The sequence below is a fragment of the Lipotes vexillifer genome, unplaced genomic scaffold (genome assembly GCF_000442215.2).
Source record: "Lipotes vexillifer unplaced genomic scaffold, Lipotes_vexillifer_v1.1 scaffold365, whole genome shotgun sequence".
In the NCBI taxonomy this organism is placed as follows: Eukaryota; Metazoa; Chordata; class Mammalia; order Artiodactyla; family Lipotidae; genus Lipotes; species Lipotes vexillifer.
Genome location: NW_006781263.1, coordinates 1,042,246 through 1,061,830, shown reverse-complemented (window position 1 = coordinate 1,061,830; position 19,585 = coordinate 1,042,246). Strand labels below are relative to the sequence as shown.

Here is a 19,585-nt window from a genome sequence, read left to right as displayed (position 1 = left end):
CCCAAAAAAAAAAAAAAAAAAAAAGTAAGAAGGGAAACACAAGCAGTTTTTTCCAAGCCCTAGCACCTTACCATCTGGCGAGTGTTCCTTTGAAAGGAACGCTCTTCAGAGAACTACACTTAGATATAAAGTCTCTGCTCAGCAGGCAGCCTTGCCTGCTCTGGGTCTCACACAATGGTTCCAGGTGCTCCCTTTCTCCAAAGATCACAGCTCCGGGCACCTCTACGGAAGGACCCTGGCCTATGTTTCCACCTAACATCAGATGCGGTAAGGCGGCGGGTGAGGGGTTTGACACCCCCTGACTCCCTCAGTGCGGGGAAGCAGGCGCGGACACCTCAGGAAACGCCCCTGGTTCATCCCCAGTCCTTGGGGAAAAGGGCACCTCCCACATCATGACTCTCCAGGCAATTCCCTCACAACGCTCGGCTCCCACCGGGATCTGGACATGCAAATGGCATTAGCGGGGAGGTGTCAGTCTAGCAAGAATTGAGTGCTAGGTCTTTCTAGGTGCTTTGCCTTCTTGCCAGTGGAGGAGGAGAGATCCTGGGTGCTTTCCCTGTTGCACAGGTGTGGAAACGACGGAGGTTCAGAGAGGTCAGATGGTCCACCTGGGCCCCAGCAGTAGTGGCAGAGAGCTGACTACTCCAACTCAGCGGTTCTCGTGCTCCCAAAATCGGTGTGAAACATGGGTCCCAGCCTCCGGCCCCGGGTTTCCGATTCGGTCCTTACAGGGGGGCCTGTATCGGCACCTGCAACAGGTTCCCAGGCGGCGCTAAAGGTGAAAACTGCTGATCTAATTTCATCTCCATCCCAAAGGAGAAATCAAGTATTTGCCGAGACAGGCGCACCCTCCCTCTTTGTTCCAGCAGAGGTTGCTGGTGGAGCACAGCACCTGGGTTCTCTCTAGAGCTGCCAGGACGCCCGGGAAGAGAGGTGGAGGGAGATCAGGAGATGCTCCCGACACAGTTTTCCCGTCTGGCCTCGATTCCCTCTGCCTTTGTCTAGACCCACGCCTTCATTAAAGGACAATGGTATGCGCGTCAAGAAAGGAGAACAAATGAAAGAAACCGGGCCGGCAGCAGGCCCGCCCGCATCACCTGCAAATGGTCCTCCCGGCCCAATGCTTTCCTGCCTTCTCTGCCCGGGGTCTCCCCCTGGCTGTAGCAGCTTGAAGGACAGGCTGGAAGCACAGCCCAGGGTGACCAGATGGACAGGAACTGTTGGGTAAATACCCCACTTCCTCGAGCGCGGAGGGACTGTTCCCAGCTGTGTCCTCGGAGGGGGTCCCGGCGGGACTGAGCCTCGTTGCCCATGGTGACCCAAAGGCACATGATTTGGGGGCTTTGCTGGCGTTCCTGCTGGTCCCATCTCACCTACTCGCTCGGGTAGTTCCCAGGGATCACCCCCAAATAAACTACTCGCACCAAATTCTTTGTTTTCAGCTTTTGCAGGACCTCAAACCAAGACAGAGCCAATGTCGTCATTTGAAAATGACCTGATAGCAGAGGACAGAGGCTGAACAGGCGAGTCTGTTACTGGTCCGTGTATGCGGTTTGTGTTTTGTGCGATGGTGAAGACAATTTGTAAAAAACGCAGTATCTGTGAAACACAATAAAACCAGGTATGCCTGTACATTTAAATACTGGAATCACGTTAGGAAATGGGATGGTGATTAGGAACCAGGGACAGCTCCAGGTCAGTATTTTCTGGAGGCAGGATGTCAGGTCCTTCTGCCTGGGGAGGCTGAGCCTTTGAACCTGACATACTGCCCCACCCCTCTATTTCCCCCCTACCAGGCCATCAGAGGGGCCTCTGTATCAGTCCCGACAGGCCCCACTGTAATGGCAACATAACAAGATGATGAGATGTGACCTGCCCCGTGGATTTCCACCTGTGCCCCGGGCACATGCCACGGGCCTGGCCGCCACCCTGCATTTCCCTGGTACCCAAAGGGTGATTGGGGCGAGCACACAGCCCTCAATTAATGTGGCAGAGGCCGACGGCATGGACAGTCACCAACCTGTTCATGGGGTTCATCTCTGAGATCAGCACGTAAGCACTGACTACTTAATTAGTCACCTAATTAGTGACAAGCCACAACGAAGGCTTCAGATGTCCTCAAAGGTAAAGATAAGAAGCCTCATTAAGCTGCAAGCGCTCGGCTGCTGCCGCCAGACCCCACAGCTGGGCCGGATGCTGTGTGGTCCTGTGCGGCCCGATAGCACGTGATCCGGTCATCCAGCCACAACTGCAGCTTCACAAACGTGCCCTGTCGTTCCCAGCTAGTCTTAGTTGGTCTCAACACACCCACCAGATGAGGGATCAATGCCCAGGTCGAAAACCAGAAACTTCACCCTTTGGTGAGATGACTTGGTGGGTGTTTTGAGACATCTCTTCCCGGGGGTGGAAGTGGAAGCCGAGGTGATGGTGGGTGGTTCCCGTAAACCAAAGTGCATCTTCTTCTAACCGCCCAGCCTCGGCAGGATGCCACCCAGGGCTGCCTTCATTCCCTGTCATCCCAGGAGTCATTCATGAATTTTTCTAGCCCTGTTATAGGCTCCTTGAGAGATTCTTTACATCAGAACTGAATTAGGTATGATTTTAAAATAATGGATTAAAAGGAACTGCTCCATAATTGGCAGTAAATAATATAATACACAAAGCACAGAGACGTACAAGCTGAAATAGAATCAAACAGTAACTGCTTCGGCTCAGTGACTTGATGCCCAAGACATAGGGAAGAAGCTGTTGTGAATAATTCTGGAAAATAAAATGTCTGTTTGGGACACTGACTGCGGCAGGGCCTGAGATTCTGTGTTTCTAATCAGCTCCCAGGCAATAACCAATCCTGCTGGAGTCCAGACCAAACTTTTGAGTAGAAAGGACATAAGACGTAGGATGAGTCCATAGACCCGGTTCCTACTCCTTTTTTGGTAGAGCATATCCATATTTCTTTTTTTAAAAATGATTTTGGAGTACTACTGTGGAAAGTAGCATTACTTTGAGGAGTTCATCAGGTCCAGACCTGGTACACAAAGGGACTGGTAAAAATATGACCAGCTAAGCTGCATGAAAAGAGGCCCCTTGCTTTCTGGAAAGAGTTTTCAGACTTCATTGCAAAGTTCTCCTTCGAGAAATAGCATTTCCTTGACAGATGACAGAAGCTCCCCTCCGGCCTTGGCTGTTGATCCAAGAATAGGGAGCTCCCTTTAGACCTCTGATACGGTCAGTGGAGTTCCTAGTGTGACAGCGCCCAGGGCTGGCAGGGCCAGGGGAGCCCTGCCGTGACCCTCCCTCAGCAGAGGAGGAGGGCGGGACCACAGCACTGGTTGGTAGCAGAGGTGGGCTGATGACCGAGGCCAAGATCTTTCTGCCAAAAACCAATGTTTGGGGTTTTAAAGAGGTCTTATTAATAGAAGTACCAAGAAGGATAATGTACATGAAACACCTACGGTGCCCAAGCCAACACCTTTCCGTCCTGAAGAGCCAGGCAGCCGAACAAACACAGCCGAACCACAATTTAAAAATAGCTCAGGTCCGTCACCTGAATGTCTTGGGCATGATGAGAAACACAGATAATTCACAGCAAAGTGTCTTAAGAGTTGCCTTTCCCCTCCAATTCACTGCCCTCTATTCCATAGGATGAGTGAGGGTTTCCTCCTCTATGCCCCCCACGCCAAGAAAGTTCCCCGGCCCTGGTTCTGTGCCTGCTGTCCTTCCCCCTGCCAGCTCCTGGTCCCCACCCAGGGGGCACACAGCCCGGCAAGGCAGGTGATGAGGGGAAAGGAGGCCAGGCTGTGTGTGCCTGCAGGGTGGGGCCTGGGAGCCTGAACACACTCCCTCCTCTGCCCTCCATGGAGTTACTTGGGCACAGCACCCTCAGAAGACAGATGCACAAGACCCGGGGAGGGGGGGACAAATTAGCCAAGTCTCACCTCCACCCTGAATCACCCTGCACCCTCGCCCTTCTGCATCAGGTAGCCAGGGGCCTCAGGCCCCTGTCCATGGAGATTGCAGGAAGTCTAAGGGCAGGGCTGCCACTCAGCCCAGCGCTGGAATATTCACCAGGACCAGGAGGACACGGAGAACCACAGGGGGGGCTGGTGTGTGTCCCTAGAAAACGCCTGTCACTCATGTCACCAGGCACTGGAGGGCACAGGAGGTCTTGCCCTTGTAAGGACAAGAAGAAGATGCAGGGTGACCCACAGGCCTCACAACCAGAAAAGGAAGTGTGTCCTCCGTGCAGGTGTAACTGTGGACTGGTGGCAGCTGAGAACCAGACAGAAGGTTGTACTAAAAAACAAAACCCAAAATATCCCCTCAACACTCACACCTCGCATGGAGCTTATATCCTGGTGTCTGTATTAGTTGGTGACTTTGGGCAAATCATGTCAGCACCCCTAGTAGCACCGTGGCACTTGTAGAAAGAAGAGAATTTCTGCAAGGACTGCTTTTGGTATCTTTGAAGAGACCAAAGGTGCTTTGCAATTTTTTTTGCGTGTAAATAATATAAGAACAAAGAGTTGTGCTTGTTTTGTCACCAGATGACAGGATGACCAGATTTTCTGGAAAAAGAGGCGGCTGTACTGGGCCTCAAATGGATTTTCCAGGAACTACAGTGCCCCAACTGAGTTCAATAATGCAGAGCATGAGCGTAGGAGGGCGATTTTCCTAAATCTTGCCTCCAAAATGTGGATTTAATCCTCACTGGAGGTCAGTGTTTGGTGAAAACTCTGTTTCTTCAATTTCATTCCAACTCAAATCATTTACAAAATTTAGTTCAAATGGCAGTTAAATTGGTAAAGTAAAATCTGTAGCAGGTTACTATGGCAACTGCTGATTTGAAATAATTAGAGAAAATAATGAGAGAACTGTTTCCCCTCTCCAGGATTTGATATCCGTAAACTGATCCCGGTCTCTTTTTAGTGCACGTAATCTGTATAACGATGATAGAGAATTATGAGTACTTTAAAATGCTTTAAAAAGGTCTGTCTGATTGACGAATTTAATCAACCAAGTACTTATATCAAAATTTATACCTGTCTTTATTAAATCTAAGTTGATTACACAAAAAGAAAATTATATGTGTATATCTTAATGTAATCATTTTAAAGAAGGATTAATGACAAGATATATAGCTAAATTAAGATTTAAGATCTGTTTATGATAACTTATTGACTACTGTAATTTCACAACTCCACCCTGATTGTTCATCTTTCAAAAGTGTCTGTACAGATTGCTGTTCAGAGTCTGAGGTGAACAGACCTGTCAGAATAGGGAAAGCCCTCAAACTACAGAGTGGAATAGGCAGGAAAATGGAGATTCCTGGGCGCTTCTCATGATTTCTTTCTTGAAATGAGAGATTGCTGTAGACTGACCACAGTATTTAAAGGCTGTGAACTTGGTTGATAATTTCAATAAAGACAGGCGACTTATTTCTGGTTAACTAAGGGTGTGTTCCGGATAACTGAACAAATTGGCTAGAAAGTGAAAAAATCTTCAGTTACGTATGATGTCAAATGAGCAAAATAACCATCTGGGTTAGTTCGTCTCCATATCCACCAGGGACAAACACCTTCTAGGGGTCATTTCCTCCACCCTTTTCCTTGTCTAGACCCTCACCACTTATCTGGCCTCCAGAGGAGTCATGGTGGGGATGCCTTTCCCCATCTGCCACTCTCCTCTTAGCACCTACAGCTTTGAACAGTAGCTAAAGTTTCTCATGCGATCCTGAGCAAAAGGTCTGGGAAAAACTGGATTCTCCTAACTTAGGAGTCTGTGGTTCTCCAAAGCCTGGGTCTTTGAAAACATCTAGAGACTTTTTACGAAATGAATGAGGAAGCTATGTCTGAGAGAAGTCAGGCACACATCGAAGGCTCCATGCCAGTGGTGGCAATGCCAGGCCATGAATCCAAGTTCTTGGACAATAACCCAGGGCTCTTCCTGTTAAAGAGAGGCTGAAATTTGCTGAGCAGATGGAGAGCTAACTGGGGGAGCTGAGAACCCTCAGGAATCACCTATCGGGAAAATGGGCTCTGCAAGGAAACTGTGCAGTGCTTTGAGGATAATAGAAAACACATCAAACAGCTGCACAGACCTCAGTTGTCCTGGGGAAATGTACTCTGTTCCCTGGCACCTGAAATGCAGATGTTGAAGGAAAGGTCCTGGACTGTCTGCCACTTCTGAAGCCTATTTGTGATGCATACAGTCAAAACTGGTCCCCAAACCTGCTTGATCACACAGAGCACCTGTTAAAATACAGGTTCCCAGGGCCCTCCATAGGAGTTTCTGCTTCTCTGTGTCTGTGAGGTCTGGGAATCTACATCTTTAACAAATGCTCTAGGTGATTCTTATAATCCAGCCAAGAAAGGGGAGCACCAGTATAGAATAGGGCCTGGAAAACTTCTGGAAAGGGTCAGAGTGACATATACTAGGCACTGCCAGCCAAACCGTCTCTGTCACGGCTACTCAAAGCTGCCACTGTATCAGGAAAACAGAGACAACACATAAATAAATGAGCACGACTGTGTTCCCATAAAGCTTTATTTACAAAAGCAGGTGGACCTATTTTGACCTGGGGGGCTAGAATTTGCCAACCTCTGATCTAGACTATTCCACTGACTCATTAATCCCCATAGACAACGTATGTGAGGTGGCAAAAAGCTCAGGTCTGTCCTTTCAAGAGACCCTCTCAGGTACAGGAAAAGAAAGACCCCTTTAAAAACAAACAAATAAAGTAAAACAACTCACCAAAATATCAGTGTCTCTAGGAAGGAAATTCCAACATTGGACGCACCAACCACAACAATCTTGGCATTGACAGTTATTTTAGGTTCCAACGTTAGTTTTCTGTTTGTATGGTTCAAGGCATAACTCAACTGGAAAAAAATACAAAGAGAAAAAGGGACTTGAGGAAAATGTAGCTGAGTCTGCATTCCCAAACTGGCAATTACTTAACCAGGGTATTACCAGCAAATCAAACTGAAAAATGCCCGGGTGCAGCCCTGAGGAAATTTATGGCAAGTAATTTTTAAGAAATTTATGTAAGAATATGGCAATATACCTAACACCTAGGCTGGTTCACATCAAAATACTTGATTTAGATCATTTTTGTCTTATTGTTGACAGATGTTTCATATAGAACCCAGGCCATCTATGACTAGAGATGGTAAGGTAAATAATTCCCCAAGAAGACAGGCAAGTTGCTGCTTGAGAATCTGTAGTTTCATCAAAGGTCCCAATCTTTCCTTCTGTCCATGGTTTGAACAATTATATTACAGTAGCTGGGTGCCTGATGGAAGGTATTAACTCTCATTCAATTCTGCATCCCTCACACAACACCTGGAGCACAGTAGGTGTTCAGTAATATTTATAGAATGACAAATGTGTTGAATGACAAAAGCATATTGGATGATAAGGATTGTTCAGTCTTTCAAATAACTTAGGGTCGGGGAGGATTCTTAGAAGCACAGAAAGTAACAGGTGATCGTTTTAATGTCCATGTTTGAAAAAATTACCTGGATTGATTTGTTTGGTAACTTTCCTGCAGAGGCTTCAGTGGGAACATGAAATGTACAAAGGAAGGTTTTACAAAGAGGTGGTGGGGTCTGTTTGTTTGTTTGTTTATTGCCCACAAGGCACAGCATGTAGGATCTGAGTTTCCCGACCAGGGATCGAACCCATGCCCCTTGCATTGGGAGCGTGGACTCTTAACCACTGGACTGCCAGGGAAGTTGGGGTACTCTTAAAAGAACGTTGGATTGGGTCAGAAGACCTTGATTCTCTTTTTTAATTCATAAATTCAACACACATTTTTATTTGATGCTTCCTGTGTGTCTGGACAATAACAGGGTTTATAGCTGACTTCTCATCATAAGCAATGGAGGACAGAAGTCAGTGGAATGACATCCACACCAATGTGTCCCACTCGTTCAAGTTCTCATTACATTAGCATTAACTCACTCTCTAGGTCAGAGACCTTCAAATTCTGGTAGACCAAACCTATTTTTAATTTTCTTAAAATCCTGAGATACCAGGAGCTGGAAGTCCAGCGGGCTAATGGTAAAGTCCTATGGAAAGCTAGGCTCCCACCCACCTTCCAGTGCCTAAGGCAGCATGGGTGGGGTCACATGCTTTACAATTTACCTGGCAACATGTGTGAACTAGATGATAAATCCCCTCTCTCTAGCTCGAGCTAGCCATGCAGGTAAAAAAATGTCTTGAGCCAAATAAGGTATTAATAGAAATTCAAAACAAAGTCTGGAGGTTTTAGACTCTCTCCATAATTAACATTGCTGGTGCCTCTCAGCATCTGTCCCACCCCCACTCCCACCTCTAATGAGACACACCAGGGATTTTGGAAAAGATTGAACCCACTCCCATCTTTAAGAGGGGGCTCTGGTTGACGTAAACCAAGTTGCATAATCCCACCCTCCTTGCTCAACAATTGGCCCAGGATAGACACGTGACCTATGATGGCCTAATCAGAGTGAAGCCCAGGACTTTTGTGTGATGGTTTAAGAAGAAAAGCCTCTTGCCTTCCAGATGGTACGAGGTGTAGATTGTGAAGCCTGAAATAGTACAGTCATCATGCCACCAAGAGGGAAACCATTCTGGAATGAAGCCCCAAGAGAATCACAAAGAAATAGAACAGGAATTCCTTTCAAATCCTACCTGAAGCCCATGCTAACTTTGGACTCTTCAGTTACATGAGCAATAAATATCAGTCAGCTATCGCCAAACATTGCTGCGTAACAAACCACCCCAAAATGAACTGGCTTAAAAAATTGCCATCTATCCTCACCCATGTAACTCTGAGTCAGCTGGAAGAAGGCTGATGTCAGCGGGATTCAGCTGGCTTTGGCTCCCCTCTGCAGATTTCAGCTTAGCCTCACATCTCTCCTATCTTTTTTGATGAGAGAGAGCTGTGTCTGTTCTTCTCATGGCAATGCAGAAGTGCAAGAAGGTAAGTGAAAATAAGAAATACTTCTTCAGCCCGGCCAAAGCAAGTCACACGGTGGAGCCCAACACCCATGAGGTGGGGAAGCAGACTCCCCTGTAGTGGGAGGAACCTCAAAGTCACACAGCAAGGGCACAACCCAGGGAGGGAGGAAGAGCTGGGGAGAAAGACTGCAACCCACTGTGTTTCCTTGATTGTTTAGCTCAGTTTGATTCTTTTACATGCAACTAAAAACTTCCTAAACTGATAGACTTTCTAAATGACAATAATGAATATATCATTTGGGTGAAACAGTATCTGTTCTTCAAGTAAATGTCACTCTGATCTGCCCTATGAAAATTTCCCAGCACAGGCCAGTGAGGAATTCTGAGAGAAAACTAGTTAACACTGGTACATCTGGCTGCCAGTGTGTACTGTGTTCCCATTAACTTGCAAGATAAGCCTGGTAGCAGCAGATTGGGTCTGGTGGTTTAGAGTGAGGAAGATAGGAAGCATAAATGGTGGTATGAAGGCATGTAGTCACAGGTCTAATTAAGAGACTTAAGATGCAAGCATCTTCACAGAGGTCAGAACCCAAGATTCCTTCCATAGGAGGTATGTTCAGACATTCCCCTCTGCTGTCCGGAAGCATATACTAACACTGAAACATGCGCAGTAACGAAATTCCCTGGTAAAGAATTATATCCCATTTATGAAACAGTTCCAGAATCAATGATACAAAGGCACCCGGGGAACAGAACAGAATGGCTTTTGTTTCCCACACAATAGCTTTAACACAAACAGCTGCCAGGCCTCAGAAATCACCTTTCTAACCTCTGAATACACAAAGTGGCCTCGGGTGTCAAGAGTTAGCATCAGTACCAACGGTGGTGGGTGTCTCAGGAGAGTGATCAGGCACCACAATGGTTCTCACGAAACCCAATTTTGTGCCCAGGCTTTAATTAAAAACATATTCATCATTGGGTATGAAGAAGTGACCTGAAAAAGCCACATTTTTCTTTTGTTAGGATAGATGGTTTTTAAATACCTTGAAAAGAAATTCTTTCCAGCCTGGAAATATCTTTCAGTGACAACTGCAAATGAAGACGGCTTCTTCTGCTTTCAAAGGGTTTGTTTTGCCCGTAAGCTGAAAGCTCGAGGCATTTTTGGAAGAAAGCAGAATACGTCCTTCCTTTATGTTCCTTCAAACTACAGGTTTTCCCAGTAAAGAAAAACAGGTATAGAAGACCCTCTGAGCCAAGCCAGCTTTTCCTTTTCTTTGTCTGAACATCTACCAAAAATGTCCCGTGCACTAGAGATCCTGTTTTAGATGCTTGTTTTTGGTTTTTATTTCCTTAACAGCAAAGTAAAAATAAAAGCTGTATCTACTGACTCATATTTTATAGACAGAAATTAAATGTGCCTTGTAATAGTAAATTATCAAAGATGAAACAGAGGAGTCTCTGTAAGCTATTTAACTACATATCATACCAGTGATAATACGGGTGAGAAATCAGATTCTTACCTCCATATTCTTTGGAGACATTTATGCTTCTATTCTCCTAATGACACTAAGTTAGTATTTTTAGACAAACGGATGATTTTAAATAGATCAACAGGTACCCCAGCAAGAAGGAATAGGCCATATATCATGTATAAGCTGACCTTTCAAGGCTGAAAGAAATGTTCCTTAAAATTGATTCTGGCTCTCATAATAAGTTTAAAACACAAGCCTTAAGTTCCATCCCTGAGATGGAAGAAGGAAGAATGATAAAATGGGACTCCCTATTTGGAAATTCTAGAGCCAGGCTTGAGGTGTGGGGAGGGGAGGGAGTGTGGACGGTTCAGAGGGAAGTGACGGCAAAGGTCAGGTGAGGGGGTTGTTGAGATGAGAAAACAGGGAACAGAAACGAGCACATGTTTAAATTTTAAGCTATTTATCTGTAATTTCCTATGAGCTTCTGAATTGGAACACCTTGTGCACGTGAGTCATTGAGCAGTTTGGTCCCTTTATTAATTCATCTGGTTTGTCTGCCGCCCTCCATCTAAACTGTTTGCTTTCTGAGGTCAGGGGCTATGTCTTTGTTTAATAGAGGCATTTGTTTAGTTTTAGTTTTGTTTTGTTTTATCTGAGCAATTCCTGCCACACATTTTTGGACGTTTGGTAAATGATGAAAGGACAGATATGCTGACTTTGCGTTCCGTGAGCCCTTCTTAAAGGGTGTTGACGTAATTTCTACTGATTCAGGTTATTTCTGTTGGTGCTTTTCCAGTTGCTTACATGACAAACAAATGATTTAGATATGATGAGAAGAACTTGGATTAAATTTGATCTTTTTAGTAAAAGTAATACTGACGTACGTGCTCAGGTGAGTTTATGCTGTGATTCACATACATTTATCAAGAGACCTTAAAGAAACAGTTTTGAATTTTATGCATGTTTGTTAACTGTTCTGTGTGTACAAAAAGAAAAATTAGTCAAAGTATAATTTTATCTGATACACACAGACCTGAGTTCTGTGTTTCTGTATCTGGTTTAGTTTTTCTCATGCACTTAGAATGAGTTAGAATGACAACAAAAACAGTATTAAAACTTGGTTTCAATAATAGATCCAAAATCAGAAGTTGCTAAAATTACAAATAGGCCATTGAACTAGAAAGCAGTCAAAATAACTGCAAATGAGCCTACATAATAAACCCAATTCATACTAAAATGGGACATGACAGCGTCTACGGTGAATTTTTTCTAATGATACCCTTTGGTTTGGGGGTCACATTCAACCTCCAGGATCATTGGACTGGGCATCATTAGCCCAGTCCAAACAAGGGACTGTTTTCTTAACTCTGCTACTGGTTGAAATTCTGAGCCTCTTTTTCTTAAACATCAGTTTCCTCAGGTGTAAAATGGAAGTAAATTACACAAACCTCTGCTTCCTCAGCAGGCAAACATGGGAACTATTCATTAAAAAACGTCTACAAATACTTGGAGCTTTTCAGGCAAAGATGTTACACAAGGTAAAATTGCACATCCTCTCTCGCATCTGCAATATGAAAGGCAAATCTTCGAAAAACACGTTTTAAAAAGGGCGAAACGAGGAGCTCCATTTTCAGCTCCACACCCATGTGTATATATTTTTTCTTCTAGAAAGCTTCCAAAGACTTCAAAGCGAGCTCTGTCCAGGCAAGAAAATGGAAGATGGAGAGATTCAAAGCCGTTAGAAATAGAATTTCTGAAATTCTTAATAAGCCTAGTTTTGCTTTATAAATGTAATTGTTTTTCCTTATACTTTTCCATTCTCTCTCTTCTTTTTGAGAAGCTCCCCTTTCCCCAATTTGATCAAAACAAATAATGACAGGTTGACAGCGCTATAAATATCAGTGTCAGTTTCAGAGTTCAAAGTAAACAAATTGACCTCTTGGGGTCAAAGTATTGCAATATTTACCAAATACATAAAGAGTAGGGAGATACAGACATGTAAACTAGAACCAATAAGTCAGGCATCTCTTCCACAGACACAAAATGCAATTTTGAAAAACCTTTCGGCTAAAATCATTAAAAGGGCTCAAAACTATGATAGGGGGCTTCCCTGGTGGCGCAGTGGTTGAGAGTCCACCTGCCGATGCAGGGGACACGTGTTCGTGCCCCGGTCCGGGAAGATCCCACATGCCGCAGAGCGGCTGGGCCCGTAAGCCATGGCCGCTGAGCCTGTGCGTCCGGAGCCTGTGTTCCGCAACGGGAGAGGCCACAACAGTGAGAGGCCCGCGTACCGCAAAAAAACAAAAAAAAAGAAAAAGAAAAAAAACAACTATGATAGGAACGCCATCACCTCTGTCCTAGCAGAACATGAGGAAGCTGTCAAGACAACACCATGGTTTTGAGCCTCGTTTTCTGAAGGATTCCCTTAACCTTCCTCTTTGTTAGGGTATGGGGAGCTCCTAACACTTCTTGCAGCTCCAGCACGTGGGAAAAATGCACACTGTTCTGTCTCTGGCATCTGCTGAGAGTGACAATGACTCAAGGACCCTTTCTGGCTTGCTCTCCTATCACGGGGAGGAGTGTATTCAATACTGTGCAACGTGGGCCAAAGGGTGGGCTGGGGTTCCTGCAGCATCCTCACCATTGCACCAGGCAGAAGGTAGGCACACAGTAAAGTTTGGGAAGTGAATGAGGCACTAATTTGGCCTCTGCAAAATTATTAGTAACCCTACCCATGAAGAATTCCTATTTCTTTAAAGAACTATAATAGCTTTAATTCTTTTACATTCTTCACATTATCCCAGGCAAACAGTGGGAGCTTGAACCCTAGCTAAAGAAGAGGGTCCTGTTTCAGTTGGGTTGGGCTTGGCTGCATACAACAGAAAACGCAGCTTAAACAGAAAACGGTAGCTTTAACAGGATAGAAGATAATTTCTCACTTATGCAAAAGAAATCTGGAAATACATAATCCAGGGCTCCTGAGGCAGAGCCAGACTTCTACCTGCCTAACTCCCCATCCTAGTGCATGGCTTCAATCCTCAAGGATGGCCTAGAATGGCTGCCAGAGATCCAGATATCACGCCCTCATTCCAGGGAGCAGGAAGGAGAAGGAAGGAAAGAAAAAAGGGCCTTCCTTCCAGTGAGCCACACCCTTTAAGCAGCCATCCCAGAATTCCCATTCCAACTACATCTACTTCCAGCTCAGTGGCCAAAATTGAGTCATATGGTCATGCCAGATGCAAGGGAGGCTGGGAAACATATTCTCTTAGTTGGGTGCATTGCTGCCTTGCACAAAATTGAGATCTCTTTACTAAGGCTAAAGGGAGGAATGGATATTGGGGGCAACTCATGGTGTTTGCTGTTGTTCCTTAAGCCTCTATAATTCAATGAGTAAATTTCTTTAACTTGCATTTTTCTTGTATTTTTCTTATCAACTCCATCTGTCCCAATCCCTCCTACACCCATATTCCCAACCTGGCTATTATCATTATTTTGCAAACGTTTTTAAAAGTTCAAATTATTGCCACCCCATGACAATCACTGGCAACCATTCTTATACATTTATATGTGGGGAAAAAAAGTGTTTTGGAAGTTGAGTGACTTTACTGAATTTCGTCAGTTCTAGGATGCACATTTTTTCCACATTAGCATCCCTGAAATCAGCCTCACAGTCAATGTCACCTAAGCCATTGGGATTGGTCAGGTAGCAGCAGTGACACAGTTGTCCTTTCCTGGGAACAGGTGACTTGGTCAAGGCTGTTCACTGTCATCATTTCCGGAGAGTCATGTGCGTTATGGGACAACATGTATTGAGTTTAACTGCTGCTGACAACGCCTTCAAAAAGATTACAGCATGATTTGGCATCGAAATGAACACTTATTATGTTCCCATGCAGGCCCAGAAACCGAGCGGCAGGGTGCAAATTTGATATTAATGAAGCAAATATTAGTCATCGGAGGGAATGGCTGTAATTCCATATTTTCTTGCAATGAAACAATCGAATGCTTTACAGGAACAAATCAGGGATGATAGATACCTACAAGCAGACGAAGCTGTGTCACATTTTGTTACCGAGACACATGCAAAAGTTTTTTTCCCATCACGCAGCAAACAATGCAATTGAAGGGTACGCAAATTGGCTCTCCTCTCTGAATAGATAAAAGAAATTTCAAAGCAATAAGACTTATATGACTGATTCATATTCTGTTCAGGGCTCTTATTAAGACATTGTGTCACAGTTTAATTGGCCATGTTTTTTTCTTAACGGTACATAAAGTAAGGGTCCATCTAATAATAATGGCATCTTAGATTTGATAAGGGTGATGAAATTCACTTGTTTTTAATTAGATAACAGCCTGAACAAGTAGTTATATAATCATTGAAAATATGGTTATTTGACGCAATACTCGAGCATGGGCAAGGGAGACCCACTGTTGGCTTTTCAGGGACACAGTGACTCACTGATTCCCAATGTGGGGATGCTAGCACAGGTGCCAGGATAACCTCAAGTGGCTCCACGTCCCTCCCCTTCTCACCTGGAGTGGTGCCAAGTGTTTAGAAATGTCCTCTGTGCCCCACATCACACCCAGGAAATCCTGTCTGTTAGGGTTCAGCTACTTGGCTACCTCCAGGTATCACTGTCAGTACAGAGTCAGCCACAAACCAGAGAAATGACCTCTCTGGGGTGAACAGACAGCAAAAGGCAGAGAGAAAGCAAATCCATGGCAGGGAAAGGGTTTGGAGAATCAATGACAAATTACTATTATGCTATATCTGTGTCTCTTAAAAAAGCTCATTGACTTAGCGTGTAGCTGTCTAACCATTCTCAACTTCTATAGCCCTATGAAGGACCCATTTTTAATGAAATAAAATGAAGGTGTGGCCTCAAAGGTTTTGAAAACACTCAAATTCAAGAGAGATAAAAGGCATTCTTCCTGTTAAATAATGCCCTTCCAAAATGATGGCATTTTCCTACAGGTATCCAAGGATAAAAATGGTCTTGTATATATTAAATACAAAATGCATATATGGCAGGGGGGATCTTCAAGATGGCGGAGGAGTAAGACATGGAGATCACCTTCCTCCCCACAGATACATCAGAAATACATCTACATGTGGAACAACTCCTACAGAACACCTACTGAACGCTGGCAGAAGACCTCAGACTTCCCAAAAGGCAAGAAACTCCCCACATACCTGGGTAGGGCAAAAGAAAAAACGGAGACAAAAGAATAGGGACAGGACCTGCACCAGTGGGAGGGAGCTGTGAAGGAGGAAAGGTTTCCACACACTAGGAAGCCCCTTCACTGGCAGAGACGGGGGGTGGGCGGGGGGAAGCTTTGTAGCCACGGAGAAGAGCGCAGCAACAGAGGTGAAGAGGGCAAAGCGGGGAGATTCCTGCACAGAGGATCGGTGCCGACTGGCACTCACCAGCCTGAGAGGCTTGTCTGCTTACCCGCTGGGGCAGGCGGGGGCTGGGAGCTGAAGCTCCGGCTTTGGAGGTGAGATCCCAGGGAGAGGACTGGGGTGGGCGGCATGAACACAGCCTGAAGCGGGATAGTGTACCACAGCTAGCCGGTAGGCAGTCCGGGAAAAAGTCTGGAACTGCTTAAGAGGCAAGAGACCATTATTTCAGGGTGCACGAGGAGAGGGGATTCAGAGCACCACCTAAATGGGCTCCAGAGACAGGCGCGAGCCACAGCTATCAGCACAGACGCCAGAGATGGGCATGAAACGCTAAGGCTGCTGCTGCAGCCACCAAGAAGCCTGTGTGCAAGCGCAAGTCACTATCCACACCTCCCCTCCTGGGAGCCCGTGCAGCCCGCCACTGCCAGGGTCCCATGATCCAGGGACATCTTCCCCAGGAGAACACACGGCGCGCCTCAGACTTTTGCAACGTCACATTGGCCTCTACCACTGCAGGCTCGCCCTGCACTCCGTGCCCCTCCCTCCCCCAGGCCTGAGTGAGCCAGAGCCCCCTAATCAGCTGTTCCTTTAACCCCCTCCTACCTGGGCAAAGAACAGATACTAGAGGGTGACCTACACCCAGAGGCCAAATCCAGAGCTGAACCCCAGGAGCTGTGCGAACAAATAAGAGAAAGGGAAATCTCTCCCAGCAGCCTCAGGAGCAGTGGGTTAAATCTCTACAATCAACTTGATATACCCTGCATCTGTGGAATACCTGAATCGACAATGAAGCATCCCAAAATCTGAGGTGGTGGACTTTGGGAGCAACTGTAGACTTGGGGTTTTCTGCATATAATTTGTTTCTGGTTTTATGTTTACCTCAGTTTAGTATTTAGAGCTTATTATCATTGGTAGATTTGTTTATTAATTTGGTTGCTCTCTTCCTTTATTTTTATATACTTATATTTTTTCCTTTTTCTTCTCTTGTGAGTGTGTATATGTATGCTTCTTTGTGTGATTTTGTCTGTATAGGTTTGCTTTTACCATTTATCCCAGGGTTCTGTCTGTCCAGGGTTTTCTGTGTGTGTGTGTTCTTTTTTTAGTATAGTTTTTAGCACTCATTATCATTGGTGGATTCGTTTATTGGTTTATTTGCTCTCTTCTTTCCTTTCTTTCTTGAAATTACTTTTTAATTTTAATAATTATTTATTTTAATAAGTTTATTTATTTTCTTTCTTTCTTCTTTCTCTTTCTTTCTGTTTTTTTCCTCCCTTTTCTTCTGAGTCGTGTGGCTGACAGGGTCTTGGTGCTCTGGCCAGGTGTGAGGCCTGAGTCTCTGAGGTGGGAGAGCCAAGTTTAGGACATTGGTCCACCAGAGACCTCCCGGCCCCACATAATATTAATTGGCGAGAGGTCTTCCAGAGATCTCCATCTCAACGCTAAGACCCAGCTCCACTCAATGAAGAGCAAGCTCCAGTGCTGGACACCCCATGCCAAACAACTAGCAAAACAGGAACACAACCCCACCCATTAGCAGAGAGGCTGCCTAAAATCACAATAAGTTCACAGACACCCCAAAACACACCACCAGATGTGGTCCTGCCCACCAGAAAGACAAGATCCAGCCTCATCCACCAGAACACAGGCACCAGTCCCCTCTACCAGGAAGCCTACACAACCCACCGAACCAACCTTAGCCACTGGGGGCAGGCACCAAAAACAATGGGAACAAAGAACCTGCAGCCTGCGAAAAGGAGACCCCAAACACACTAATTTAAGCAAAATGAGAAGACAGAGAAACACACAGCAGATGAAGTAGCAAGGTAAAAGCCCAGCAGACCAAACAAGTGAAGAGGAAATAGGCAGTCTACCTGAAAAAGAGTTCAGAGTAATGACAAACTGAAAAAGAATTCAGAGTAATGATAGTAAAGATGATCCAAAATCTTGGAAATAGAATGGAGGAAGTACAAGAAACGTTTAACAAGGATCTAGAAGAACTACAGAGCAAACAAACACCACAATAAATGAAATTAAAAATTCTCTAGAAGAAACCAATAGAAGGATAACTGAGGCAGAAGAACAGATAAGTGACCTGGAAGATAAAATAGTGGAAATACCTACCACAGACCAGAATAAAGAAAATAGAATGAAAAGAATTGAGGACAGTCTCAGAGACCTCTGAGACAACATTAAACGCACCGACATTCGAATTATAGGGGTCCCAGAAGAAGAGAAAAAGAAAGGGACTGAGAAAATATTTGAAGAGATTATAGTTGAAAACTTCCTTAACATGGGAAAGGAAATAATCAATCAAGTCCAGGAGACACAGAGTCCCACACAGGATAAATAAAAGGAGAAACACACCAAGACACATATTAATCAAACTATCAAAAATTAAATACAAAGAAAAAATATTAAAAGCAGCAAGGGAAAAGCAACAAATAACATACAAGGGAATCCCCATAAGGTCAAAAGCTGATCTTTCAGCAGAAACTCTGCCAGCCAGAAGGGTGTGGCAGGACATATTTAAAGTTATGAAAGGGAAAACCTACAACCAAGATTATTCTACCCAGCAAGGATCTCATTCAGATTCGACAGAGAAATTAAAACCTTTACAGACAAGCAAAAGCTAAGAGAATTCAGCACCACCAAACCAGCTTTACAACAAATGCTAAAGGAACTACTTTAGGCAGGAAACACAAGGAAGAGACCTACAATAATAAACCCAAGACAATAAAGAAAATGGTAATAGGAACATACATTTCGATAATTACCTTAAATGTAAATGGATTAAATGCTCCAACCAAAAGACATAGATTGGCTGAATGCATATAAAAACAAGACTCGTAGTTTGCTGTCTACAAGAGACCCACCTCAAACCTAGGGACACATACAGACCGAAAGTGAGGGGAAGGAAAAACATATTCCATGCAAATAGAAATCAAAAGAAAGCTGGAGTAGTAATTCTTATATCAGACAAATTAGACTTTAAAATAAAGACTATTACAAGAGACAAAGAAGGACACTACATAATGATCAAGGGATCAATCCAAGAAGAAGATATAACAATTGTAAATATTTATGCACCCAACATAGGAGCACCTCAATGCATAAGGCAAATACTAACAGCCATAAAAGGGGAAATTGACAGTAACACAATAATAGTAGGGGACTTTAACACCCCACTTTCACCAACGGACAGATCATCCAAAATGAAAATAAATAATGAAACACAATCTTTAAATGATACATTAAACAAGATGGACTTAATTGATTTTATAGGACATTCCATTCAAAAACAACAGAATACACTTTCTTCTCAAGTGCTCGTGGAGGATTCTCCAGGATAGATCATATCTTCATTCACAAATCAAGCCTTTGTAAATTTAAGAAAATTGAAATCATATCAAGTATCTTTTCTGACCAAACGCTATGAGCCTAGATATCAATTACGGGAAAAAAAAAAAATCTCTAAAAAATACAAACACATGGAGGCTAAACAATACACTACTAAATAACCAAGAGATCACTGAAGAAATCAAAGAGGAAATCAAAAAACACCTAGAGGGCTTCCCTGGTGGCGCAGTGGTTGAGAGCCCGCCTGCCGATGCAGGGGACGCGGGTTCGTGCCCCGGTCCGGGAAGATCCCACATGCCGTGGAGCCGCTGGGCCCGTGAGCCATGGCCGCTGAGCCTGTGCGTCTGGAGCCTGTGCTCAGCAACGGGAGAGGCCACAACAGTGAGAGGCCCGCATACCGCAAAAA

The 19,585-nt window shown here is 44.6% G+C and overlaps 1 protein-coding gene across 1 annotated transcript in view; it reads right to left on the bottom strand.

The window, feature by feature from the left end:
- CFAP61 (cilia and flagella associated protein 61) overlaps positions 1–19,585 on the bottom strand; it is a 270,087-nt gene that overhangs the window by 99,270 nt on the left and 151,232 nt on the right. The window contains exon 17 of the mRNA XM_007454529.1: positions 6,751–6,878. Coding sequence (XP_007454591.1) covers positions 6,751–6,878 — 128 coding nt within the window. The remainder of the gene's footprint in view (positions 1–6,750; positions 6,879–19,585) is intronic.